Consider the following 27,973-nt stretch of genomic DNA (forward strand, 5'->3'; position numbering starts at 1 on the left):
AGACTTATCAGAGCAACAAACTTGAATGACTATACTTTTAACCCAAGGATTATTATACAGGGTTATAATACTCTGGTTTCTACACTGAAATTATAGTTAAGTAGTACTAAACAGTAGCATTTCTTAGCTTTTATTCTCATAAAAGTTTCACATACCTGGTCAGCTAACATAAGTACAGTTTTCATTGTGAACCTTCTTGAACAGAAATTGAAGAGGTCTTCAAGGCTGGGTCCAAGAAGATCCATAACTAGCACGTTATAGTCTTTTTCCTGACCATACCACCTAACAAAGAGGGAAAGAGGAAGGCGTTATAAAAAGCTGATTATCACTTCACATCATCAAATTTTAAAAACATCATCAAATTTTAAAAATATAAGATAGTTTCCCTCTAGGTTTTTATTTAAGGTTGTTTTCCTCTATTTAGCTGATGACCCCACTTACTGACTACATTGCCCAACACAAAATAATGCATAAAGAGATTTTTTTCTGTCAAGCAACCCACTGTCCCATTAAGTTAGTACTTGTGTGGCAGCCTTAATATGCTTCTTAAGCAGGGCAGGTGAATTCTCTATCCATCCACCATTAATTCCTGTAACTGTGGGCAAGTTTCTAAACCTCACCTGGTCTTACTTTTTAATTGAAAAAATGAAGGAGATTTTTATCAGTCATTCCAAAATGTTTCAGAGAGTAAATATCCGTTTTATTATAACTCCTGTTCCACTTCCTACCAAGTTCCATTTATAAGGAGTCATATTTTTGCTTAGTTCCAGATTACAGAAAATAATCCTATTACCACAAGGATGACATTCACTTTTTATTGGAAGGATCATGCTTTAATTATCCATTGCTATGTTTCTGTGGATACACATTTATCCCCAATAACTCTAGGAATATCAATGACTAATTTCAGAGACTCCAAGGACTAGGAATCACTGCAGTGATTGCAAGTTTCTGTATGTCTCTAGATCAGATAAGGGTGGTTTCCGAAAAATACACACTATAATTTTTATTTTAAACTTAGCTAAATTATGAATTTTGCTTGAGGGAATTCCCTGGCAGTCCATGGTTGGTTGGGACCCCTTGCTTCTACTACAGGAGGCATGGGTTTGATCCCTGGTCAGGGAACTAAAGATCCCACACGCTGCATAGTGCAGCCAAAAAAAAAATAAAACCACCACCAGCTTGGAAAAAAAACTGGCTTTTATCTAAAATGTAAACAAACAAAAGAGGAAGCTATTTTAAAGCTGTACTGAAGTGATATCTTTAAAAACTCTAATAAGAAACTATACCTGGATTTACCATTTGCAAAGTTTACGTGTTTTAAAAAACGTCTAGTGTTTTTGTTGTTATTCAGTTTCTCGATCATGTCCGATTCTTTGTGACCCCACAGCACGCCAGGCTTCCCTGTCCTTCACCATCTCCCAGAGCTTGCTCAAACTCATTCATGTCCACTGAGTCAGTGATGCCATCCAACCATCTCATTCTCTTTCGTCCCCGTCTCCTCCTGCCCTCAATCTTTCCCAGCATCAGGGTCTTTTCAAACGAGTCAGCTCTTCGGATCAGGTGGCCAGAGTATTGGAGTTTCAGCTTGAACATCAGTCCTTCCAATGAATATCCAGGACTGATCTCTTTTAAGATGGACTGGTTGGAGTTCCTTGCTGTCCAAGGGACTCTCAAGAGTCTTCTCCAACACCACAGTTCAAAAGCATCAATTCTTCGGCGCTCAGCTTTCTTTATAGTCCAACTCTCACATCCATACATGACCACCGGAAAAACCATGGCTTTGACTAGATGCTTTGATTTAGGATTAGCACTGACTGGTTTGATCTCCTTGATGTCCTATGTAAGTGTGGTCCCATATTCAGGTCCAACGAATATTATCCCTAGAATTTTATGTAAAAGGTCACAAAGGGGCTAGACTTAAAAAATGCACATTGTTTCCTACACTTTTGTTCCACCTGTTCCTGAGGATTACTCTGCAAACAGGAAACATGAATAACTACCATCAAACACACAAAGAGGAATTCATTTTCACATGTCTTTGCTGAAAAAGATAGCCTGGCTGGGAAAGAGTTTTTTTTTTTTTAACCTTACAGAGATTGTGCCCGAAAAGCAACAGAAGTGCCAATCTGCTAATGTCTGAGATTGTATCTAAAACCGTGTTCAAAGCTTCTGTAATTTTCTCTTTTCAATCCTTTGTTTTCCATACAAGAATTCAACACTCTTCACATTCATTCCAACATTTACTTTGAAGAAAAGCTCTCTCACACACAAAAAAGGTCACAGTGGTGGGTTTTTGGAGGGTGAGGGATAGGGGTGGAGGTGGGAAGAGATGGGTAAAACAAAACAAATAATAAATTGAAAAATAAGTGATAAAATGAAATACGGTTATGTTCTCCTTTCCTGATTCCTCGATTTTGTTTTCCTTCTCTTTTTTTATCCTTTCTGTACTTAACTGCAGAGGCAAATCTGTGCTGGGAAGCTATGAGGAACTTCAAAACCAATTCTTAACATTATAAATATCCAATACTAAGAATTATGGCAGATTTTTAATACAAATCTAATTTAGCTAGGTTTTAAAGAAAAAGAAATGACTCTAATCAAGAATACAAAGTACAGAAAATGCTAAGGAAGTGAGGGGAAGTCACTAAAAGTCAAAGGCAAAAGAGAAAGCACAAATCAACTCTCATAAGACTACATCTCACAAGCACATCAACAAATTTGTACCAACAGCTTCCTAACAAAATTACAATAAAGTAAATTTTACAAGCATCCAACCCAAACTACAAACCTGACATGTCAAAGGCACAAATTCATTCTTCACATTGCCATGTCATCACCTAACTTTACAAAGTACTTTTTGAGAATTCATATGCAAAGTAGGCCTTTAACAGAATACAGAATAATTAGAAACAAAAATCAGATGAATTTAGAAATTTACTTAAAAAAAAAAAAAAATCAAGTCATCAGGTATTTTTCTCCTTATTGTTTTAAGTGTATGAGTTTAAGCCCCGCTGGTTCAGCAGTAAAGAATCTACCTGCAATAAAGGAGACGCAGGAGACTTGGGTTTGACCCTGTGAGGAGAAAATGGCAACCCATTCCAGTATTTTTGCTGGGAAAATCCCATGGACAGAGGAGCCTGGAGGGTAAGGAATATATAACTAATTTCTCAAAACCTAAGACCTCACACCCTCCCCCCCGTGCAATCAATCCATCCAGACCTTATTACACACAGATTAGGCGCCAGGAACAGTCTTCTGCTTACCCAGATCATACTCATTCAGTTTCTACCTTCACCTCCATGTTTTCCTTTTATTCTGAGAGCTTCTAACTCTCCATTTTCAATCGCAACATCCTAATATCCAGCTGTCAGAGAAATCTTCCTTAAGTAGCCTGTCTCACACAGATCTCTCATTTCACAGAATTCTCATAGCCACTGACTACTGCTTGAATCCAAGATCTAACCCTTCGAAAGTACAAATATTCAGGTACTGTTACTCTGGTGCTTCTCTCTCTCTCCACCTGGTAATACAGGGCTTACTGTTTGTTTTTTCTAAGTCTTCACAGAACCTGGGTAATGAGCAAGCACTAACCTGATTCTCTGAGATCATTTAAGCTTGCAGACTACCTGAAACACACCAAAGTGAAAGCCTCACTCCTGTTTCTGCCTTTGACCAGAAACTCAAGGTCCTATCTTTAGACATTTTTTAATGTATATAACAATGTGTTGTTACTAAGTACATACACTATGGTAAGAGGCTTCCCTGGTGGCTCAGAAGGAAAAGAATCTGCCTGCAATGCAGAAGTCCTGGCTTTGATCCCTGGGTGGGGAACATCCCCTGGAGAAGGGAATGGTATTCTTTAGTATTCTTGCCTAGAAAATTCCATGGAGAGAGGAGCCTGGAGGGCAACAGTCCATGGGGTGACAAAGAGTTGCACACTGAGCGAATGACACCTTCACTTTCACTTCACACTATGGTAATGTGCACACTATAGGTAACTCTGAATTTATGAGATTAAAAAAAAAAAAAAGACTGGTTTGATTTGGACCTTATTTAGTTTCAAAACATGCAGAAGAATCAAATAATTTAATGGATGAAAGTAAAAACGAAAGTACGAGGTCTCATTTTCTGTTTCAAATGTCTTTAGACTCAGTGTTGCCTGATCAATCAAGGCAACAGGCCAGAGAATGAGCTTGCAATTCAAAAAAATCATCGTTACTTACTGAGAGCATTAAGAAAGGTACCTTAAGGTCTGAAGAAAATTCTAGCAGAAGGCAAGGTCCATCTCTGATTTCATCTTGTTCTTCTAAACCCCTATCTAAAGTAATTCTAGCTAAAAAATTAAGACACATGTAAAAAGCACAAACCTAAGATGACATATGTACAAGTCACTGGGGCTGACCAAAATATGCTAAAAGAATTCAGAAAAGCAAACAAAACAAAACAAAACAAGACAAAACAATGGGTTGAACTACATCTGTCCAAAGAAAGAAACCTAGTGAAAATGGTCTATTACCAGTCAGATCCTGAAGGAGGGATAATATTTCGATAGGGAAGGTAGAAAAGGATGTCTTAAGCAGGCGGCAAGAACAGACACAGGTTCGTATAAAGGGGAGAATCAAGGTGACTGATATAGACTCTTGAATGCCAGGCTAATGTGCTTTAAATTTTATAGATAACCGGGAAAATATCAGTAGGCTATGTCTAGGACCTAATATAATTAAGTCAATATTAAAAGCTGGCCTTGGTATCAGTATGCAATATGGAACCTGGGGAGTAAAAGGAATGACAATGACATGAAGACCAATTAGAAGACATGGAGCTAAGGGTTTCTTTCTTTTCCCTAATAAATCTCTGCAAAAATAGAAGTATCTTAAAAAAGAATGAAATGAAATATTTTCAATATTGCTGAGACCCAATGACTTCCAAGAATAGTAAATCAGTGTAATCATCATAAATACTCAGTTCAGATTAAAGCACCTAAATATGTTCCATCCCTATAACTAGAACAATAACAGAAAAAGGAACATTTGTTTAACGTAGGCCTTCTCTTATGGCTTGATTAGTGTGATGGTTAATTTTGTGTGTCAACCTTACTGGGCTAAGGGATTCTGGAATAGCTTGTAAAACATTATTTTGGGGTGTCTGTGAAGTTGGCTCCATAAGAGATTAGCATCAGAATGACAGGCTAAGTAAAGAAGATCACTCTCTTTTGTTCTGAACAGAACAAAAAGGCAGAGGAAGAGAAAATTCCCTCTCTGCTAGCACTGAAATAATCACCTTCTGCTCTCAGACATACATGCTCCTGGTTTTCAGATCTTAGGACTCACCTGGGACTTAAATCTTTGGTTCCCCTGGCTCTCAGGCCTTTAGGCTTGAAGCAGAAATGCACTACTGATTTTCCTGGGCCTCCAGCTCATATAGACCACAGGTCCCGGGACCTCTTGGCCTCCATGATTGTGTAAACCAATCCCTCATAATAAAACTCTATGTATAATACAAGCATATCTTTCTTTATTGCTCTTTGCAGGTATCACTTTTTTTTTTTTTTTTAACAAACTGAAGGTTTGTGGCAACCCTGTCTTGATCAAATCCACTGGCGCCACTTTTCCAACAGTACGTGCTCACTTTGTGTCTGTCACATTTTCACTATTTTGATATTTTTGTTATTATTATATCGTTGTGGTGATCTATGATCTTTATTTTTGATGCTATTATTGCAAAAAATTACCACTTGCTCAAAGCTCAGATGATAGGCTAGCACTTTTTGGCAATAAGGTATTTCAAAATTAATACACATACTTGCCAAAAAATTTGTGTGACTTTGCTTTATTGTGGTGTTCTGGAACTGAACCTGTAATAACTTTGAGATATGCCTGTATACAAGACTCATCAGTTCAATTCCTTTAGAGAGTCCTAATATAATAGGAAGAGCCATTTAGTGTCTTGTTCACAACTCTGTATTTCCAGCATTCAGCACAATGCCTTACAAGCAGGAAATACTCAGTAACATTTGCTGAATTAAAAAATAAAAAGCTGTATTAGAGGTTTTAAGAGGCTAGGGCACACCTGACGTTGCAGATGAGAAAAACAAAGCAAGGAATAAAAAAAAAATACTCCCTGTACTAAAAGTATAAAGTCACCAGGAAGCATCTACTCATCTTTGACTCAAAGAAGTCAAATAATAAGTAAAGTGGGCCTTGGAAAGCATCCCTAAGAACAAAGCTAGTGGAGGTGATGGAATTCCAGTTCAGTTCAGTTCAGTTGCTCAGTCCTGTCCGACTCTTTGTGACCCTATGAACCGCAGCACGCCAGGCCTCCCTGTCCATCACCAACTCCCGGAGTTCACCCAGACTCACGTCCATTGAATCCGTGATGCCATTCAGCCATCTCATCCTCTGTCGTCCCCTTCTCCTCCTGCCCCAATCCCTCCCAGAATCAGAGTCTTTTCCAATGAGTCAACTCTTCACATGAGGTGGCCAAAGTACTGGAGTTTCAGCTTTAGCATCATTCCTTCCAAAGAAATCCCAGGGCTGATCTCCTTCAGAATGAACTGGTTGGATCTCCTTACAGTCCAAGGGACTCTCAAGAGTCTTCTCCAACACCACAGTTCAAAAGCATCAATTCTTCGGCGCTCAGCCTTCTTCACAGTCCAACTCTCACATCCATACATATTTTTTTGGAGCCCCAAAAAATAAAGTCTGACACTGTTTCCACTATTTCCCCATCTATTGCCCATGAAGTGATGGGACCAGACGCCATGATCTTCGTTTTCTTAATGTTGAGCTTTAAGCCAACTTTTTCACTCTCCACTTTCACTTTCATCAAGAGGCTTTTTAGTTCCTCTTCACTTTCTGCCATAAGGGTGGTGTCATCTGTTGAACTATTTCAAATCCTGAAAGATGATGCTGTCAAAGTGCTGCACTCAATATGCCAGCAAATTTGGAAAACTCGGCAGTGGCCACAGGACTGGAAAAGGTCAGTTTTCATTTCAATCCCAAAGGCAAAGCCAAAGAATGTTCAAACTACCACACAATTGCAATCATCTCTCACGCTAGCTTTATTTTTCTGGGCTCCAGAATCACTGCAAATGGTGATTGCAGCCATGAAATTAGAAGACACTTACTCCTTGGAAGGAAAGTTATGACCAACCTAGATATCATATTAAAAAGCAGAGACATTACTCTGCCAACAAAGGTCCATCTAGTCAAAGCTATGGTTTTTCCAGTGGTCATGTATGGATGTGAGAGTTGGACTGTGAAGAAAGCTGAGCGCCGAAGAATTGATGCTTTTGAACTGTGGTGTTGGAGAAGACTCTTGAGAGTCCCTTGGACTGCAAGGAGATCCAACCAGTCCATCTTAAAAGAGATCAGTCCTGGATATTCATTGGAGGGATTGATGTTGAAGCTGAAACTCCAGTACTTTGGCCACCTAATGCGAAGAGCTGACTCACTGGAAAAGACCCTGATGCTGGGAAAGATTGAGGGCAGGAGGAGAGGGGGACAACAGAGGATGAGATGGTTGGATGGCATCACCGACTCAATGGAGATGGGTTTGGGTGGACTCCGAGAGTTGGTGATGGACAGGGAGGCCTGGCATGGTTCACAGGGTCACAAAGGGTTAGGCACGACTGAGCGACTGAATTGAACTCATGCTAGCGAAGTAATGCTCAAAATTCTCCAAATCAGGCTTCAACAGTACGTGAACCGTGAAATAACAGATGTTCAAGCTGAATTTAGAAAAGGCAGAGGAACCAGAGATCAAATTGTCAACATCCGTTGGATCATCGAAAAAGCAAGACAGTTCCAGAAAAAATCTACTTCTGCTTTATTGATTATGCCAAAGCCTTTGCCTGTGTGGATCACAACAAACTGGAAAATTCTTAAAGAGATGGGAATACCAGACCACCTGACCTGCCTCCTGAGAAATCTGTATGCAGGTCAAGAAACAACAGTTAGAACCAGACATGGAACAATGGACTGGTTCCAAATTTGGAAAGGAGTACATCAAGGCTGTATATTGTCACCCTGCTTATTTAACTTATATGCAGAGTATATCATACAAAATGCCGGGCTGGATGACACAAGCTGGAATCAAGATTGCTGGGAGAAATATCAATAACCTCAGATATGCAGATGACACCACCCTTATGGCAGAAAGTAAAGAAGAACTAAAGAGCCTCCTGATGAAAGTGAAAGAGGAGAGTGAAAAAGTTGGCTTAAAACTCAACATTCAGAAAATTAAGATCATGGCATCCGGTCCCATCACTTCATGGGAAATAGATGGGGAAACAGTGGAAACAGTAACAGGCTTCATTTTTGGGGGGCTCCAAAATCACTGCAGATGGTGATTGTAGCCATGAAATTAAAAGATGCTTACTCCTTGGAAGGAAAGTTATGACCAACCTAGAGAACATATTAAAAAGCAGAGACATTTTGCCAACAAAGGTCCATCTAGTCAAAGCCATGGTTTTTCCAGTAGTCATGTATGGATGACTGGTGAGAGCTGAACTATAAAGAAAGCTGAGTGCCAAAGAATTGATGCTTTTGAACTGTGGTGTTGAAGAAGACTCTTGAGAGTCTCTTGGACTGCAAGGAGATCTAACCAGTCAATCCTAAAGGAAATCAGTCCTGAATATTCATTGGAAGGACTGATGCTGAAGTTGAAACTCCAATACTTTGGCCACCTGATGCGAAGAACCGACTCATTTCAAAAGACCCTGATGCTGGGAAAGATTGAAGGCAGGAGGAGAAGGGGACGACAGAGGATGAGATGGCTGGATGGCATCACCATCTGGATGGACATGAGTTTGAGTAGGCTCCAGGAGTTGGTGATGGACAGGGAAGCCTGGAGTGCTGTACTCCATGGGGTTGCAGAGTCGGACACAACTGAGTGACTGAAATGACTATAAAGTGATGGTCTTAACAGGGAAATGTCTTTTCCTATACCATTTATCTTCCCATCTTTAGATTATCAAATCAGAGTCCTCGCTGAACAACTGAAAGTACCAGCACTGAATCAGTGCTGCTGCTGCTAAGTCGCTTTCAGTCGTGTCCGACTCTGTGCGACCCCATAGACGGTGGCCCACCAGGCTCCCCTGTCCCTAGGATTCTCAAGGCAAGAGCACCAGAGTGGGTCGCCATTTCCTTCTCCAATTTTCATAGCATCTACATTCTCAAGACACTGTATCTCAAACTCAGTCTCTTGCCAACTCATCATCATCCTCCAACCTTTACCTTCCTTCTTATGAGGGTAGACGTTAAGGACCTGGTCTAGTACAATCTCACTCAACTCTAAGTAAACAAGCTCGAATTCCCCCTTTAGGTTGTTACTGCTAACAGTTCCAATCACCCTATTCTCATGTCTGAATTTCTTTCATTGTTCCTATATATTATATTTTGCCTTTCATAATATTATAAAAATTATAGACAGCTCTTCCTGTCCTTCAATAGCACCCAAATTATCATGGGCCAAAAAAATTAACTACAGTCATTCTTGTGCATCTTTTCCTGTATCTTCCTTCTCGCTTCTCATCGTAATCATGCCTTGTTGACTTCTTTTCTTTCCATGTTTTGTTTTTGGTGTGAGTGTGCACCGGGATTAACAATTCATTTACGACAGTTAAGAAAGGCACTTCCTACTACCCCTGTCCTCCTAAATTACCAGAATCCAACAGGAGGCTGCCCTCAATTCTCAATTTAAATTCCTGAGTCTCAAGAGTTACCAGTCCTCCTAGTACTACATTCAATAGTTGATTGAAAGGTAGAACCATCTATGAACTTCAGTCTTAAGACACTGTAACTCCTTTAACCTAAAACTGTTAGTACTTATAATGCTCTATTTTACTAATGGCATTTTTCATCACAAAAACAGAACCATAATGCACCAGTTTGACTATATTTTTGATTCATGGTAACTCTTCAGCCTTTCTGAAAGAGAACCAGACACAGGACTAAATGTGGGGCATCTCCTGATTTTCTATTAACTTGGTACACAAGACTATTGTGTAACTATCATTCTCCGAAAGGTTCTCTGCCCTTATTTGTTCCTTGGATTAGTGGCTTTCATTGTACTTTGAATACAAGACATCTAAAATTTAATAATATAAACTTATTTTGCCTTCGAAACATCAATCTATTTCCTCCTCTCACAATTTCACATTTAAAACACAATTCATATTTCACAAGTTCAGTAACACGAAATTTTTATTCACAATCCTTTGGACTTACCTGCAGATATACCTTTGAACTGGTTTGAGATCCAGAGGATTTTCACTAGAGAATGATACTCTATGCTGCTATTTGGCTACTGCACAGAACTGGAAAATCAAGTTGTTTTTTTACTTTGCTGCACCGCCACACAGGCAGTTGGGATCTTAGTTCCCAGACCAGGGATGGAACCACACCCCGTGTACTGGATGTGCTGAGTCTTAACCAAATGTACCATACCAAGGAAGTCTGAAAATTAGGTTTAGTAAAGAAATTTAGACTAAAGTTTAGATAGAACAAAAGAAATAGTTTTAGAAGTAGATATGATGATTTCAAGAAATTTTAGATATTAATTTTATCTTTACTTCACTGAACCTTTCCCAAAACTTCCCCAGGCCTTTAGCTGGCTAATTTTCCCATCCTTACAATCTCACACCCATGGGGGAGGATATTAACAAGCATGGAAGCAATTTAATAAAAACTGAACAAGACTAGAAGGGGAAAAGAAAACAGTGGATATCCACCAACTGGGACCAATCCTGCATCAAACAAATGTTTTTTATTTAGCCACAACGACCAAGAACTTGGGCTTCCCTGGTAGCTCAGCCGGTAAAGAATTGGCCTGCAATGCAGGAGACCCCGGTTCCATTCCCGGGTTGGGAAGATCCACTGGAGAGAGGAGAGGCTACCCACTTCAGTATTCTTGGGCTTCCTTGGTGTCTCAGCAGGTAAAGAATCTGCCTGCAACGTGGGAAGCCTGGATTCAATCCCTGGGTTGGGAAGAACCCCTGGAGAAGACAGCAGCTACCCGCTCCAGTATTCTGGCCTGTAGAATTCCATGGACCATATAGTCTGTGGGGTCACAAAAGTCAGATACGACTGAGCAACTTCCAGTTTCACCAAGAATCTGCTCAAATAAGTTATATGTGGGTGGGTGGGAGTTGGAGTCACTAGTTTTGCATCAGGAGTTCTAAATCTTTTTTTGTTGTCCTGGACTCCCCCCGCCCCACATCTTTGTCTAATGAGGCCTATTGATCCCTTCTCAGAGTATTTTAAAAGCATAATATGTAGCATTATAAAGGAAACTAATTTTAGAGCGATTCAGTTACCATAAAATTACTTTAAAATCAATCTTGATATAGTAAAATACATGCTCTTTATTAAAGCACTACATAATACAATTTAGGGGCAAGTCTAATTAGTACTATAATTTTGAAGTATGATGGGAATGAAGACTATTTTGAGATTCATGCAACAATGTGATACAAAAATATCTGTGATTTCTATTGGTGACAAAGCCACAGGTACTGTCTAAACTAGTGAGGCACTTGAAAATAAACTTTGGAATTTTTTTTCATCCAACTCACTGATCTCTTGAAGGAAAGAATGATATCCCTGAACCAAGTTAAGAACCCTGTTCTAAACAGTTTTTTTTTAAATTTCTGGTGGTGTTGGGTCTTTGTTACTGTGTGCAGGCTTTTCTCTAGTTGTGAGCCGGGGCTACTCTCTGGTTGCAGAGCGCGGGCTCTGGGATACCCAGGCTTCAGTAGTTGCAGCTCCTGGGCTCTAGGGCACAGGTTCAGTAGTTGTGGTGCTGGGGCTTAGTTGCTCTGCGGCATGTGGGATCTTCCCAGATCAGGGATCGAATCCATGTCTCCTGTGTTGGCAGGTGGATTCTTTACCACTGAGCCACCAGGAAGCCCCTCTAAACAGATTTTTAAGGTAAAGAGACTGTAGATTAAGATCTAAAACTTGTGCAGCGCGTTTCACTCAGCCAATAATAATGTCAACTAAGATGATTCATTTTCCTTCTTCATCCTAACCCTCTTACCTGCTACTACTAACCCTCTGCTGACAATATGACCCCTAAGATCTTTGAATTATGCTGTAAGATTTCCATTTCTCAGTCTTCCTGTTCCTTGCCCTCTGCTTTAAAACATGCATAGACGTTTCTTAACCTGCCAATTTTTAAAAACACAAACAAATGTGCCTTGATACTTGGAAATACCTACTACGAAAGTTCCTGTTTGTTTACCCTTTCAAAATTTATGGTGGCTAACAAGACAAAACCAAGTAATTTTTGCTCTCATAGTTTATACCACAGTCTGTGTAGACAAATGATGAGAGAAACTGATGGTGAAAGGTACAAATTATGGGGACCCAATCAATTTTTTAGAGGGAAGCTTTAGGGAAAACCTTTCAATGAACAAGTAAAGTTGATTCTTGAAGCATAAACAGAAGATGGACAGGTAAAGAGGTGGGTAGGGGTTAGGACTACACACTAAGCTTTGTTATTCACAAGAAACTGAAAACAGCCAGCATTGTTGGTACATAGTAAGACAAGATCACCCTATTTTCTTGTTCACAGGTAACTTGTTAAAAATCTAGTCTGTATCTGCCATCTTACTTTTATTTTTTTTCTTGGTTCCCTGTATAATGGTTATCATTCTCATCTCTTCATACGGCCCAATATTATATTTCAAAGATCACAAATGGTTCTTGCTGTCACTGCTTTCTCTAGCCTTGGATACAGTTGTACTGGAAGACAATATGTGAAGAACTGGAACCTCCAGGGGAATACAAGTATTAAAATATACTTTTCCACTGGGAAGTAGGACAATACATCTGTAGTTTTCACAATACCAATCTTAAAGGGTTGATCAAATCTTTTTTAATAAGCAAACATATAGAAAGTAGACAAGTGGCTATCTAGGCCTAATAGGATATGGAGAGTGATCACTAATGTGTTCAAGGTTTTTGGGGGGCAGGAGGGGATGAAAGTATTCTTTAATTGTATTACGGTGATGGATGGCAGCACAACTCTGTACATATAGTAAAAAACAATGAATTGCACACTTTAAGTTGATGATGCTTACATATATAGTCTCACTAAAACTGTTAAAAATCCTTTACTAAAATCTGCTCTTCAAGTCTGATTCAACACTTATTAAGCAGCTGCTATGTGTGTGACACTGCCAAAAAGGATGCCAAAGCATCTTAAGGTCTAGAAGAACTGGTGACAAGTACAATATAAAAGCAACAATAAAGTAAATATGAAATATAGAGGAGTTAAGTAATTTATTCAGAGAAGATAAAAGGGAAGGCTTCTTAGAAAAGTTGGCATCTGAGCTAAATTTGAAAGATGCCTTTCTACATAGTCCCCTAGTTTCAGTCACTCTTCTACAGTTTCGTGGTGCCATTTCTCGTCCCTCCCCCATTACATACACCAAAAAAGCAAAGTTTCATATACAATAAGAAACTCCAAAAATCTGGCCTCTGCCTGTCCTTTAAAACTGGCTTCCACTGACTGTAACATCCCATTATGGCAACTCTCCTCTTGCCTTGATTAACTTTGCATTTCCACCAAAGAATTCAGTCCTTACCTCTCAATTTCCTGTCTCTACTATCACTTCTACACTGATCTTGCTCAGTGTAAGAATAAACACCACTCCTAATTCCCTAGCTGAGGTTTAGGGCTGTATCTCTGCTAACTTAATTATACAAGAGCTAAGCCTGGGATATCCTATCAGCTTAAACTCAACATGTCCAAAGATATAACCATCAATGCTATTTTCAAAATATCAAAATTAGGCCCCAGAGGGATTTCCCTGGAAGTCCAGCGGTTAGGACTCTGCACTTCCAATGCAGGGGGCAGGGGTTGGATCCCTGGTCAGGGAATTAAGATCCCACATTATGCATGGTGCAGCCAAATAAAAACAAAACTGGGTTCCCTTTTCCTTCTTCCTAAATTAAATTTCAAATTCTTAAGGCTGAAATGATTTACCTCCACTCCTTAAAAGAAAGTATGAGAAAACACACATTAAAGTCTTAGGGTAAGTAAGTCCGGAAATCAAAGTATCTCTCAATACACTATTTAGAGACTAAATAGTGTACCACTTTCTTTAGGGTACTTTTAGCAATATAGGAATCATTTGTATTAAAGACAGTTTTACATATAAAGATCTAGGAGAACAAATTATTTTGGCTGGATGAAACATTCCCCCTCCACACACACTACATTAATTAATTTGCTTAGTAAATCCTTCGTTAAGTAGATTATATATTTTAAAAACAACTCAAATTTCTCTGTATTAGCAAATGAAGCTTGATATGTTAACACAAGTATAGTAAAGGGGAAAATGGAAAATGGAAGAGGCAACACAAGTTACTAGAATGATCTAAGCTGAAAGAAAAAAGTAATGTATAAACACATGACTATCTTTTCATAAATTAAATTCAATGTAAATCTAAGCTAATAATATAGAACTATGCAACATGTACTTATAAAAATGCCCTTCAGTGAATAAACAAATAAAAAGTGGCTCAATAAACCAGCAGTTGGACTTGAGAATGGAAAGCTAGCTAAACTCACAATATATGCAATATAATGAAAAGAATAATGACTCAATCGATGGCCAAAAACACAAGTTTCAGTTCTTCCTTTGTCATTTTCTTACCTGCATAAGCCATTTTTGCTCACTGGTAAACATTTTTATACTTATCTATCAAGAGATCTCCTAGTAAATATGAGATTATAAAAGCACTACACAAATATAAGGATTACTTTCATTACAAAAAGCAGTTGCCCAACAGTTATGAAATAACAAACAAGACAATAGCATCTCCTACAACAGTCAGAGCCCTCTCAGCAAAATAATCACAAACTACCTACAACAGCTCAAAACAATGAAGTGTCAAAACCTCAGCACAGTATTTCTCAAAGTGTGGTTCTCTGGTCTTTAGCCTGAATTATCTGAGGTACTTGACAAAAATACACTCGCAAGGCCCATTCCAGTACTGGTCAAACAAATCTGGGGGTGAGGCAGAAAACTTTACATTTTAAACAAGCTCTGAATGTAATTACTATGCATGGCTGATGTTTGAGAAATGTTGACTAAGCAGGATTCACAAGGAGACATAATGGGGTCTCTGCTGACCTCTCCAATCAAGGCAATCTCTGGATAGCTCAGCATGCTGTCTGATGTTAAGGAAAGGTTATGTCCTCACAGTATGAAATTTAGATACCTCTGCCACTAACTTTCAGCAAGGGACAAAGTCACAACTATATGTCAAGCACATGATATATATTCAAAAAGAATGTAGGTCTCACAAAAGCTATCTGTTCACTGAAATGTGCCCATTATCTGAAACTGCATAGTACTCACGTACACATGTATTTGTTGAATAAAAGAAAAGAAATGTTTGCTTATTCTCTAGAAAGTACTGTAAACTTCACTGACTCTCTCCAAGAAAAGAACTTTAATTTTCAGAGAAAAAGCCAACATCACTCCCTTCCTTAAGAAGGATACAAAGTATTAATATTTTGAAGGCTTAAAAAATGAAAACACTAGGTTTTCAGTAAGTAGATATATGTGCTCAGATGCTCAGTCAGGTCTGACTCTTTGCGACCCTATGGATTGTAGCCTGCCAGGCTCCTCTGTCCATGAAATTCTTCAGGCAAGAATACTGGAGTGGGCTGCATTTCCTTCTCCAGGGGACCTTCCTGACCCAGGTATCAAACCCAAGTCTCCTTTATCTTCTGTATTGAAACAGAGATTCTTTACCTGCTGAGCCATCAGGGAAGTTTAGTAGTAAGAATAATTTCGATCAAGTGAGAACAAAAAAAAGCAAAATAAGGTAAGTATGCAAATGAAAGACTTTGAAAATTTGGAATTTGAAACAAAATTTACAAAAGCTTCATGCTACCACTTTCCAACAAACAAGGCAGTTTTAAATCAGATCGCATCCTCCCCTCACCATAAAAGCCACCTTACATGTAGATAGAATAGTTTGGCAGTGTAGAAAGTGTAACGGGTAAGTAGTACTCAGAGCAGCCTCCAGAGGACCTGAAATATAGGATAGCCTCAATTTCAGGTTAATTTGCAAACACTGTCATTGCACACTTAATGCTGGCACAAATGAAACATGTGATATATACCATGTATGCTTAGTCACTGTCACCATCTTGCTTCCTTAAAAAAAAAAAAAAATTCTCCTGTAGAAAAAATTCCAAGTTTGAGCCAAAAGAAGTTCCAAAAGGCCAACAAACCATGGATAAATACTGAAGCTGACAAAGGTCCACATTAGCAAGCCTTTACTGTGAAATTAACATACATTAGCATTTTGATGGGAGAAGGCAATGGCACCCTACTCCAGTACTCTTGCCTGGAAAATCCCATGGACGGAGGAGCCTGGTAGGCTGCAGTCCACGAGGTCACTAAGAGTCCGACACGACTGAGCAACTTTCCTTTCACCTTTCACTTTCATGCATTGGAGAAGGAAATGGCAACCCACACCACTGTTCCTGCCTGGAGAATCCCAGGGACGGGGGAGCCTGGTAGGCTTCCATCTATGGGGTCGCAGAGTCGGACACGACTGAAGCGACTTAGCAGCAGCAGCAGCATTTTGATATGTCAGTATCTCTACATCAGGATTCAAAGCTAAATCAACCAGTACAGCCATATTTCCATTTGTTCACTTAAGAAATACTAGATTTGGTCCAGTGGTTAGGAGTCCGGGCTTCCACTGTGGGGGGGACCCAGTTTCAATCCCTGGCTGGGTAACAAGGATTCCGTAAGCCACATGGTGTAGCCAAGAAAACCCCAAAACTAAATTAAACCAGAAGTCATACCCTCAAATCAATTAATTCAAAATATGAGGTTAGAAGCCAGGTGTCAATATTTTTTTAAAGTTTTCTAAGTGATTACAACGTGCTACGAAGTTTGTGAACCACTGATACTGTTGAGACAGTAAAGTCTATTCAAATATCACATTAGCTTTGTGACTTTAGGCAAATTAACTATTCTGACTCAACTTACAGAATTCCTGTAATGATTAAATGAGACCATGGGCAATGCCTGGATGTTGGTTCTTTTTTTTTTTTTTTTGGCATGTGGATGGATGCCACTAATTTATATAATGCATTTAAAAAAACTCAAGACCGAGATAGTCTTACAAAATCCCTTTTATAAAGGAAAGCTGACATTCATGATAGAATTCATTCAAGGTTCAAATCTAGATGACACCACAGACAGAACCTAAGTATTGACTCTCAATATAATGCCCTTTCCATTTCCTTTCTTATTGAGGATCAGAAAAATAAAATATAAAAATAAAAATAAAGATCAAAATGTACCCTCCAACTAAACATTTTTCTACAGCACTTCTGAAGTCCCTATTAAACATACCCCACTGATGACTATCAGACAAGGAAAAAGCAATATTTTAGTTATTCAGAGGAGGAAAATAAGTAAAGATCTCAACCGCCACTGAGTATCACCAACCCAACTCAGTCATTTTATTAGGTTAGTATACATCATGGTGATAAACATATTACTAACTTGTAGTTGTACATACTGACAAATCAACATCAAATCCAGAAAAATAATGTTACAATAATTCACAAGGTCAATTAAAAAATATATAAAACCTATGTTGTCACAAAATGTCGCCTACCAAGGATTAGCAGTATTAAAAAAAAATGAAATATTCTTTATGTCAATAAGGAGGGTGGCTTACAGTGTATGAATTTGTCAAAACTTATTCAATGATACATTAATCTATATATATATACACTACACTGTATGAAAATTACATCTCATTAAAAAGATTCCATTAAGACATGGATCAGTATATGTTATCACTAGTTTTTTCACAATTTTTAAGAGCCACTTGTATCATATAAAAACAGTACAGAAAACATCATTTAGACTAGGTATTCATTTATATTATGAAAGCTATTAAGATGCTCATTTAGCTTCAGAAAACATTCTGTTAAAACTCAAGGACTGATCTTAAAAACAAAATGGAATACAGCTTCCCTGGTAGCTCCGTGGTAAAGAATCCGCCTACCAATGCAAGAGACCAATGCAGGTGTTCCATCCCTGATCTGGAAGATCCCACATGCCTCAAAGAAACTAAGCCTATGTGCCACACACAACCACTGAGCTCGTATGCTGTAGCTACCTAAACCCACCTGACCTAGAGGCCATGCTCCACAACAAGAAGCCTGCGCACCGCAACTAGAGTTAACGCCCAACTCTCCGCAACTAGAGGAAAGTTTACCTGCACAGCAACACAGACCCAGCACAGCCAAAAATAAACACACAAAATTATATTTCAAAAAAGAATAAAATGGAATAAGTTAAAAAGATTAAATGAGTTAACATTTGTTTCAAATTCAAATTCTCTTGTACAGACTTCTTGACATTGAAGTTTCTGCTAAACAGGACAGATCGTGAGAAAACCTTAGCAAATCATATCTTAGATACATATTAAGTATTAGATACTGTTTTCTAGTTACTAAGTCATATCCGACTCTGCAACTCCATGAACCGTAGCCCACCAAGCTCCTCTGTACATGGGATTTCCCAGGCAAGAATACTGGAGTGGGTTGTCATTTCCTTCACCAGGGGATCTTCCTGACTGAGGGATCAAACCCATATCTCTGGCATTGACAGGCAGATTCTTTACCACGAAACCAGCAGGGAAGCCCCACAGATTAAGTATACTCAGAAACAAAATGACCTAGCTCTAAAAAATGACTAAAGCCAAGGCAGTAAAATCCACAGACTATACAAATGTTTACAAGTATCACTCCACTTTAAGACACAAATCAATAACGTCCATTAAAGTTCTCATCCAGCAATCCATGGACTCAAAAGGAAGAGAAAGGGTTATAAGAATTATAAGGATCTAATGGGCTTCCTAGTGGCTCAGAAGGTAAAAAATGTGCCTGCAATGTGGGAGAACAAGGTTGTATCCCTGGGTAAGGAAGATCCCCTGGAGAAGAGAATGGCAACCCACTCCAGTATTCTTGCCTAGTGAATCCCATGGACAGAGGAGCCTGGCATGCTACAGTAACACTTTCACAATTGAGTAACAGTGCAAACAATAGGTTACTTACATTTATCAGTTTTTCTGTATGAGACCAAATGCCATAAAGGAAGGAGGCACAATATAGGTCTGCAGCATCAAGTGAAAAGGTGTGGGGTATGTACGCAGACATAATGTGATCTTGACATAAAGGTGAAAACTGCCCCAAGAAAACTTTAAGTTAGGAGACATCTAGTAAGAAGTACTGAAGAAGACTCAATAGTCTAATCTGTATCATCGAGTGTGGCTATTTCTCAAGTTTCATCCAGCTCCAAATGCTATCTAAGCATCATTCCATTACTAGAAATCCAGCATAAGCCAATGTAAGTACCTTTAGGATATCACAGATTTAGTATATCACAGTTACTCTATGGATTTAGTTACTCTATGAATTAAAATCACATTTCTCATGTGGTGATCTGTAACATTATCTCTCTAACAAAGACATACCCAGTGTAGATGTCATCTTTGTTCTCTGATAACAGTATTAGAACTTATTTACAGGATATATGCTCAGTGCCAAAAAGCTAAGATTAAAATTTAAGCTGCTTTTAACACTGAACAGTAAGGATTAACTTATACTTTACAAATATCTCCCAGGATTTCTGACATTCAGAGAGGGCAAAAAAAGAAAGGGGGGGAGGGGTTAAAAAAAAAACCAGACAACCAAAATTATCCTATGCCCTTTCCCACTTTCTTTATCATATTTTCTATAAAAGTGTCCCCATTAATTTACTTCCTCCTAAATAGTAACTGATGGTTTACCTGATGCAGATAGTATTTTCAAGGTCCTGAGTGGTATCTCACTACTAAAATATCATTCAAAGGTAAGATCTAGACTAAACACCAAACTGTGATGAAATGCTTTCTAGCTACCATCATCTGAAAATAAATCTTAAAATTTCATAGCCACAAATCCTAAGATCAACTAGGCCAGTGACTTATTTAAGTAGGGAAACTTGTTGAAACAAAACCCTACTTGGGTTTTCCTGGTGGCTTAGTGGTACAGAATCCTCCTGCTAATGCAGGGGACACAAGTTCCATCCCTGGTTCAGGAAGAGCCCACATGTCTTGAAGCAACTAAGCGTGCATGCGGCAAATGCTGAAGCCTACACTCTTAGTGCCCAGTGTGTGGCAATAAAAGACGTTGAAGTCAGACGCCTGTGCACCGCAACTAGAGAGTAGCCCCTGCTCACTCCAACTGAAGGCCTACGCACAGCAATTAATGAAGACCCAGCATAGTCAAAAAAATAAAATAACTGCTAAAGACAAAACAAACCCTACCAAAAAGCTCAGTGTGCAAAACTTTTTCCAAGAGAAGAGTAGGAAATTCTCCAAACTTTTCTTTCCAGCACACTTCTACCCCAACAAAATTAGAAAATTACCAACTTGGTAAAATCTTATTTCAAAAAAGAGGAAACTGATATGCCCAAAAAGATTAAGGGACTGACTGACCCCAGATGACTCAGTCAATACCACATGGCGGATTTAGAGAAGGTATTTGAAGTGAACAACAGATTTGAATTCAGTTCAAAGTAGCACAAAAAAAGGAGGGTTGTAACAGAAACAAAGTAACTTAAAATGAGCTCCCAGAGGTCAATTCACAAGTCCCAAAGGCTTTTAGTTTCTTAAAAATACCTAGAGACTGAACACCATCCTCCCCTTCTTGCTCTTTATACTCACTGGATGCTGTGCTTCTGCACAACAGATCCCTTAATAAGGTCCTTACAAACTAAGGACTTGATAAGGCAGATATGCTATAATATATAAGCCCGGTAATTTTCAGCCTTTCTTTTAGAATATCCCATAGAATCTTAAGACAACTTTCAGGGTGAGGGTTGATTGAGGGAGGAGGTAGATATTAGTGAGGTCTAGAAATTTTGGTGTCAAGTTTCTAATACAATGGGGAATAGACTGCCTTATTTAATAATAATAAAAGCTAATAAGCAATTTAATTTAGTATTTTCCAAGTAAATATTTATTGAGTGTATTTATTGGGCTTCCCAGGTAGTGGTAAAGAATCCGCCTGCCAATGCAGGAGACACAGGAGACACAAGAGACGGGTTCAATCCCTGAGTCGGGAAGATCCCCTACAGCAGGAAATGGCGACTCGCTCCAGTATTCTTCTCTAGAAAATTCCATGGACAGAGGAGTCCATGGGGCCGATAGAGCCAGACATAACTGAGCAACTAAACACAAACACACATGCATATAGTTAATGTGGAAATAGTGGGGAACAAACTAAGCAGAGCAGATGATGTTGCCACCCAAAATAAAGAAAGCTTATGCATAAGTCTTTCTTATCCTTCCCACATCAGTGGACAAACAGTTCTCTCTCATACTTTAAAACCAATGATCCACTTTTTGTTTCTATGTACCTGGACTATACCACTCCTAAAACAAGTTCACTCTTTCCTCACCCTCATTCAATAACTACATTCTGCTTTAGAAACTACTCCCAGTAGCCAGACTTCACTGTTGGACAGCCTCCCTGTCCAGTTCACCAAGCTTTCTTCCTTAGAGTCAGTCAGATCCTGAAATCCCATCTCCTCTCCCAAGAAGTCTTAGCTTGAAAATCAGGTTAATCTCTTTAGCTCCACCCAGTTTGTAACTCCACAATTCCCTCTGCTTTCAAGTTCTGAGAATTTTGCTCACAGGTCAATTTCATTTATTTATGTGGGTAATCACCATATTAACTACTGCCCTCATTGGTGTATAAGTGCTGTTCTTAAATAAAAGCTACCAAATAAAACTGCACGTACTTAATTTGGAGCTAGCACTGAAAATGCCAGATACTTATTGCTTTTGTGAAAATCATTTTACATTAAATTCAACCTTATTTGTGAAATTTATAAAACCTCCCAGCCTCAAAAGCATTAGGTCAGTGAAGCCAGACACAAATGACCTCATACTGCATGACTGCATTTCCATTTAATTCTAAGAAAAACTAGTAATGGGAAGTAAATCAGCAAGGGCCAGGGTGGAGAGATGAAAATATATGCAAAAGGAAAGAAATTTAAAATTCTTAGGCTAACACAAATTTTTTTATTCTGTGACGAAGAAAGATAGTATTTTACTCAAGGTTTTTCATTTTTCCACAGCAGGGTTTTTTTAATGGATGAGAACCATTAAAAATCTCAAATCTGATCATCTCAGATTTCACATTAATCTTTATCTTGTAAGATAAACCTGGTATTTTCTTCCTAATAATTTATTCTGACTTCCAACCAATAGAAAATTGTATCATTCAATTTCTCCATTAAAAATGTTTATGACCATTGAAAATTTTTTTAAGGATGGTGTGTCTCTGGTTGTTTTCACATCAGAATTAATGTATATAATCCAGTTAATTCAAGATTTGAAGAATAAAAGCTAGGATAGTAAAAGAGGCTACAGTAAATACCATTCCAGTTAATTCTCCACTATATCTGGATCTTCTTGCAAATGTTATTATTAAATAATTGTTGGAAAAGGGCTGGGTCTTAAACTGTGTTTTAGTCTTTATCCTAGGAAGATATTCTTTAATCTTTAAAATCGAACTATTATAAAATCCTTTAATAATTTAAAAGGACCCAATGTCTTCATCTGGTCATCATCTATTCTTATTACTATTTGCCTTCACCAATATCCCATCTCCAAAAAAAAGCTACAATTTCCCAGACGTGAGGAGTTACTGACCAAGTAACTCAACAGGTTAAAGTTACTTGTCAAACTGCGGTGACATGATTAAGCTTCCTTTTAATACAACTGAGTCAATTTCAACATAGTGTTGCTCAAACTGCCTTTGTCATTTCCCACAAAATTTCGTACACAGACTGAAATGCAACAAACATTACCATTCTTTACAGAGTTACTTAACACTTCTGGAAAGGACTATGAGAGATTTTGCATAGTAAACTTAATTTCACATCTCATTTGCTGCAGAGATCACAAACAGGCTGTCACTATGCCATCTCTTTCCTTGAACCTCACCACTGCCTGCGGCTTTATTCTAGGCTTTTCAAAGGTTTAATCAACTCGGAGCCGCCAAAGAGGGAATCCAGGAAGCATAACTTATGAACCCAAGCAGTGAAAAGGGCAGGAATATGTGGTTGAGTCACGTCGTTCCGCCATTTTCTAAGCGGAGGAGGAAGACATGTTGGAACAAAAACACAACAAAAGAGCAGCCATTTCCAAGCCAGCTCCAATAGCAACCCGAACTGGCCCAGCCCGGTCACTTCGGCACCCTCAAATCCACTTCGCTGGACAAACCTAAGGAACAGCTGAGGTGAAAGAAAGCAGTAGGCAACCCTTCCGCGTTGGGATCAAAGATGACCTGCATACTTTTCACTGCAAATGAAAGCCTCGGGAAGAATGACGGAAGCTAAACGAAGCAGAGTGTTAACAAAAAACTGAAATCCTAAACTAAGTTGGCAAACTAAAATTTACCGTGATTGTGGTGACTTACGCTTCACAGGAAACCCAGGTAACTCAAATGCCAAGAGCCGGATTCAGCTGGTCCCATTGCCTGCCTCTTACACATTTTCTCCCATTCTGTACTTCTCTCAGAAGATCGCCTGTTCGCTCAAGGATTCTTACCGTATGTGGGGGATGCCAACCCCACCTTGAAGAATCTTATAGAGTTTGCTCTCGTACAGCAACTGGGGATGCCTGGCCTTCTGGGATTCTAGCTTCACTGCCACCTCCTGCAGGGGAAAGAGGGGATGATGGCATCAACATCCTTATGGATTCAATGTCACTTGGGAAAAGGGGGAAACATGAGCACATCTCCAACTCTCGGCTAGAATGTGGTGAGAGGCTGGGAAGAGAAAGATCTCTGTAATTATAAAACGAGGCAACCAGCCTCAAAGGCCTCTTCAGGGGGCAGTGACGAAAGCGGCACGTCCTCTGAAGTATAAGAAAATGATTCATCCAGAAAACGTAATGAGGGTTATGAGTAAACCAGGAGATAGGGAGCTGGCCTAATGGGAACAAGAACCCCAGTCAACTAAAAATACAGGAAGAAAACGAGGGGATCCCAGAAATAAGATTCTGCCGTTCTCACCTTAAACGACGGTTTTTTTAAAGTTCGATTAAGGTGTATTTTTAACAAGCTAGGAAACTTCCTAGTATACCCAACCTTTCTCTCGGGTTCTTTCCTTTTAGGGAAAGACAGCGGGGGAGGTTCCTAAGACAGGAAAACTGGCTCCTTCTGGACTTCCCAGTGCGTGAGTGCGGTGGGAAAAGGCCCGAGAGTTCGCGGGGCGGGGGAGTGAGGACAGGCGCAGCGTAGTCGTGAACCCCACCCCAGGTGATTTACCTCGCCGTTGGTGATGTTGATCGCCAAATAAATGTCCCCGAAGGAGCCAGACCCGATCTTCCGTACCAGTTTATATTTCCCTCCGACAATGAATTCGGCCTTGGAGCCGCTGCTGCTCGCCATCCTGAGAGACGAAGATGGAGGCTGGGGCTAAGCCCCGACACCTCTAAAGGGAGGATGGAGGCCTCTAGGGCTCGACCACGGAAAGGCTGTGGAGAGCGGCAGGAAACAGAAAACGATGGCTCTTTTTCGGCGTTACAGAGCCCAGAATCGGCCAAGGGGAACCTGATCACCAATGCTGTCAGGTTTTTTGGCCAGGCCGCAGATTGTTGAAGGAGTTCTCGCGGTTACCAGGCTGAGCCACTTGTTTCTGGCGGCCGCCGCTGTCCCGCTTTCCCGGCGACGCCGCGGGCTGGAAAAGGAGAGCGGTGAAGCTAGGGCGGCGATACCGCTGCCACCACTGCCGCCGGCTCCCGCCCGGAGGGACCCCTGTCACTCCGCCGACGCCGCCATCTTGTTACTCCGGCTCCAACCAACACAAAATGCCCCCAGTCCCCGGGAGCCGCTTCTTCACAGCGCAGAGCACTGTGGGAAAGGGATCGCGAGCGCTAGCCCCGGAGGGTCGACAGCAAGAGGGAGGGCGGAACCGGATCCGTGAGAGTCGCGGCCCACGCTCTGAACGTCACTCCGTCACCGCCCAATTGCGCACGCGTACTGCAACCCTGCTTACTGCGCAAGCGTGCTGTGGTCTCTTCTCATCCCCGCCCGGGGCCCATTTCCACTTCCGGTCGTCGACTTGCACTCTGAACTACCTGTTAATCACCTCAGACCCGCCTGTTTTCTGAAAGGCCTCGCGGCCCCAAGCCTACAGAGCATATTAGGGAGGAGTCACCTTCATTTTTCTTGGAAGATGGTGCGTCAGGCCTTAAGAGTTGGGTATTGACCTTTGAGGCGGTTTTTAACCTTTTGATCTTTACTGGGGCTACTCCCCCCCAACCGGCCCTTTCCAGTTCAGTATCTTTTGAAAGAGGCTGTCGCCTCCGGTGGAAAGAAAGAGAAAAGCAGGCCTGTACGGGCTGGTTCAGGGCTTGGTGTTTTACCAGTCTAGCTGAGGAGTCTTACTAGAATTCTGCGCTTTAGGGAGAGTTGGATTCCCTATTTTAACAGAGACGAAAAGAGGGAGAGCAGGAATTAACCCTGCCCCTCTAAGTATTTGTGTTGTTTACCCACTGATACTTGATACCCAAAGGGGGCAAAAATCCGAGTAATGTTAGTGGCCAATACATAATCAATAGAAAATAAGATTTAGAGCCGTGAAAAAACTTGCACATACAAAGGTTATCCTCTTCGCAACCCCCACCCCCAGCCCCACCCCGACAAAGAAACGTGGAAAAATCGTATCTTGGTCTTGTTGAAAACTGCATTCTGGACCGAAAAACAGGGTAGAAATAACTTCATTATAGAACTGACTACGTTTAAAACTTTACACAATAGATTTTTTTTACTAAAAATTGGTCAGAGAATCAAATCTTGAGCACAATTTCATTTAGAAAAATTTAAACTGGGAAAATTGGGCTTGGTAGTAATGATAATCTGAAAAGAAAGCTGCATAATGGTGTTTCATTTGCAATATGAATCAAGCCCTGATGGATGAGTGAATCAAAGCCTCGGTTGTGAAAACTTACATAGAAAATCTATCCCAAATAAGATAATTTTGTAAAAACGGACAAAAATGTAGACTTAGTTGCAGCCTTGATAGCTGATCAAGTAGTAATGGGGTTCATCCTGGAAGATATCTTAAGTGGAATTCCTACATGGTACTTTATTTCTGGCTTAAATATTTGTATTCATAAAGCTCTGACCTAAATGTCTTGAATTTGATAACGGAAAAAAGACTAAGATTTAACGTGAAGTTTTCGCACTAACAAAACCCAAGCCACCTGACTCCCAATTCAGCACTGTTGGACAGCCTCCTTTGGTGATTCTACGTGTGTCTGGTTTACTTTAAATTCTCTGCTGTCAGGATTCTGGTGTTTGTTTGTTTGTTTTTAAGTCAAGTTTAAGCATCCTGAATTTTTCAAGTTTCCAAAGATAGCTATTATTCTGCTGATTTTTTTTTACCACAGCCATCCAAAATTTAATGGATTCCTCAGCTTGAAGAGTTCCCTATATAAGGGGTGGAGGATACATTTAAAGAATTTTTTTTCCCCCCCAGTAGAGAGGACACAAATGCTCAGCTGGGGGTTGGGGGATAAGGATATGCGTGAAGTGGACCAGATTAGGGATTCCTAGAGGTCTCTGTGTGGACAGGGGCAAGTCCAGCAAAGTTTTCCATGAGATACCTAGAAAAAAGCAGGATAATGCATTTTTTCATTTATCTAATTTCAAGTTATGCTTCTGAGATTTTATCTTATGTATGTGTTGTTAAAGTGCCCTTTTATAAAATGGTCCTGATGGTAGATGGTTGTTTTGTTAATATCCTTGTTTGGCAAAACTAAATGTTCACACTTTATGTCTGCCTTACCCCACCCCCTTTTTAAACCTTTTATAAGCTTTTGAAATGCCGAGCTCTGGGACTCCCTAGTCTAAATAACTTTTAGAAGCCCTTTCACCTGGAGAGTCTGTTGTTTTATGTGAATATTTGGTGTGTCTCCTCACTTGTTTCCTGCCTTCTGTAATCACTATTCCAACACTGACACTACTCCAGCAAAATGTACTGGAATATTGCCAGTGGTTATAGCCTTTTTTAGATGTGATTTCAATTGAAAATCTTAAAATTTAAATTTATTAGGTTAAGAAGGGCAAAAGTTGGGGTTTTTTAATGTAGAAATGGAAGTTTTAGGTGTTGGCTACGACTTCAGCCTTCTCCTAAAATGAAGTGTTGTTAGTGGTAACTTTCAGCCTCAGTAATTGAAGGATTACCTGTTTGGGTGGTATTTTAGTTACAAATAAATCATTCTGTTGTTTTGAATCAGCAGCAGTTTTAGCGTAATAGAGGAAGTCTTCTACAATGTGCCAAAATGTAATTCCTAACTCCTGGGTCAACTGAATTCACCAAAAATATAGTGTAAAGTGGGCTTCCCTGGTGGCTCAGACAGTGAAGAATTTGCCTGCAATGCAGGAGACCCAGGTTCAATCCTTGGGAAGATCCCCTGGAGAAGGGAATGGCAACCCACTCCAGTATTCTTGCCTGGAGAATTTCATGGACAGAGGAACCTGGTGGGCTACGGTTCATGTGGTCACAAAGAGTCAGACACCACTAAGTGACTTATCACTTTCACGTTTTCATAATTTATTTAAGACCTTGAATGAAATTTTTGAGATCACCTATTTCAATAATCTTTTTTTTGCCCATGCCATGAGTGGGACCTTAGTTCCCTGACCAGGGATCAAACCTGTGCCTCCTACAGTGGAAGCATGACGTCCTAACCACTGGATAACCAGCTAATTCCCAATAGTCATATTTTTAAATGTTTTGCAGTCTACACAGTGCTTTCACACATTTTAGTTGTGCCCAACTAGGATAAAGTGGCTTGCCCCACATTGTACAGATCTTAGTGGCAAAGGAAGGATTAGAACCCCAACCTCT

At 39.8% G+C, this 27,973-nt stretch overlaps 1 protein-coding gene across 7 annotated transcripts in view; it reads right to left on the reverse strand.

The window, feature by feature from the left end:
- The window catches only part of CSNK1A1 (casein kinase 1 alpha 1), a 49,571-nt gene extending 24,547 nt beyond the window's left edge, over positions 1-25,024 (reverse strand). For 2 of the 7 annotated variants that reach the window (XR_011464860.1, XM_070374612.1), the window contains exons 1-3: positions 24,385-25,024; positions 23,664-23,770; positions 156-282 (exon numbers count right to left, since the gene is read on the reverse strand). Coding sequence is in view for 5 of the 7 variants with exons in the window: in XM_070374612.1 (XP_070230713.1) it covers positions 156-282; positions 23,664-23,770; positions 24,385-24,507 (357 nt within the window). In the remaining 2 variants the exon portion in view is untranslated. The remainder of the gene's footprint in view (positions 1-155; positions 283-23,663; positions 23,771-24,384) is intronic. The other 5 variants (XM_070374613.1, XM_070374611.1, XR_011464861.1 and 2 more) reach the window with 4 other exon arrangements.
- Positions 25,025-27,973: the final 2,949 nt, after the last annotated feature.

The sequence above is a fragment of the Bos mutus genome, chromosome 7 (genome assembly GCF_027580195.1).
Source record: "Bos mutus isolate GX-2022 chromosome 7, NWIPB_WYAK_1.1, whole genome shotgun sequence".
Lineage (NCBI taxonomy): Eukaryota > Metazoa > Chordata > Mammalia > Artiodactyla > Bovidae > Bos > Bos mutus.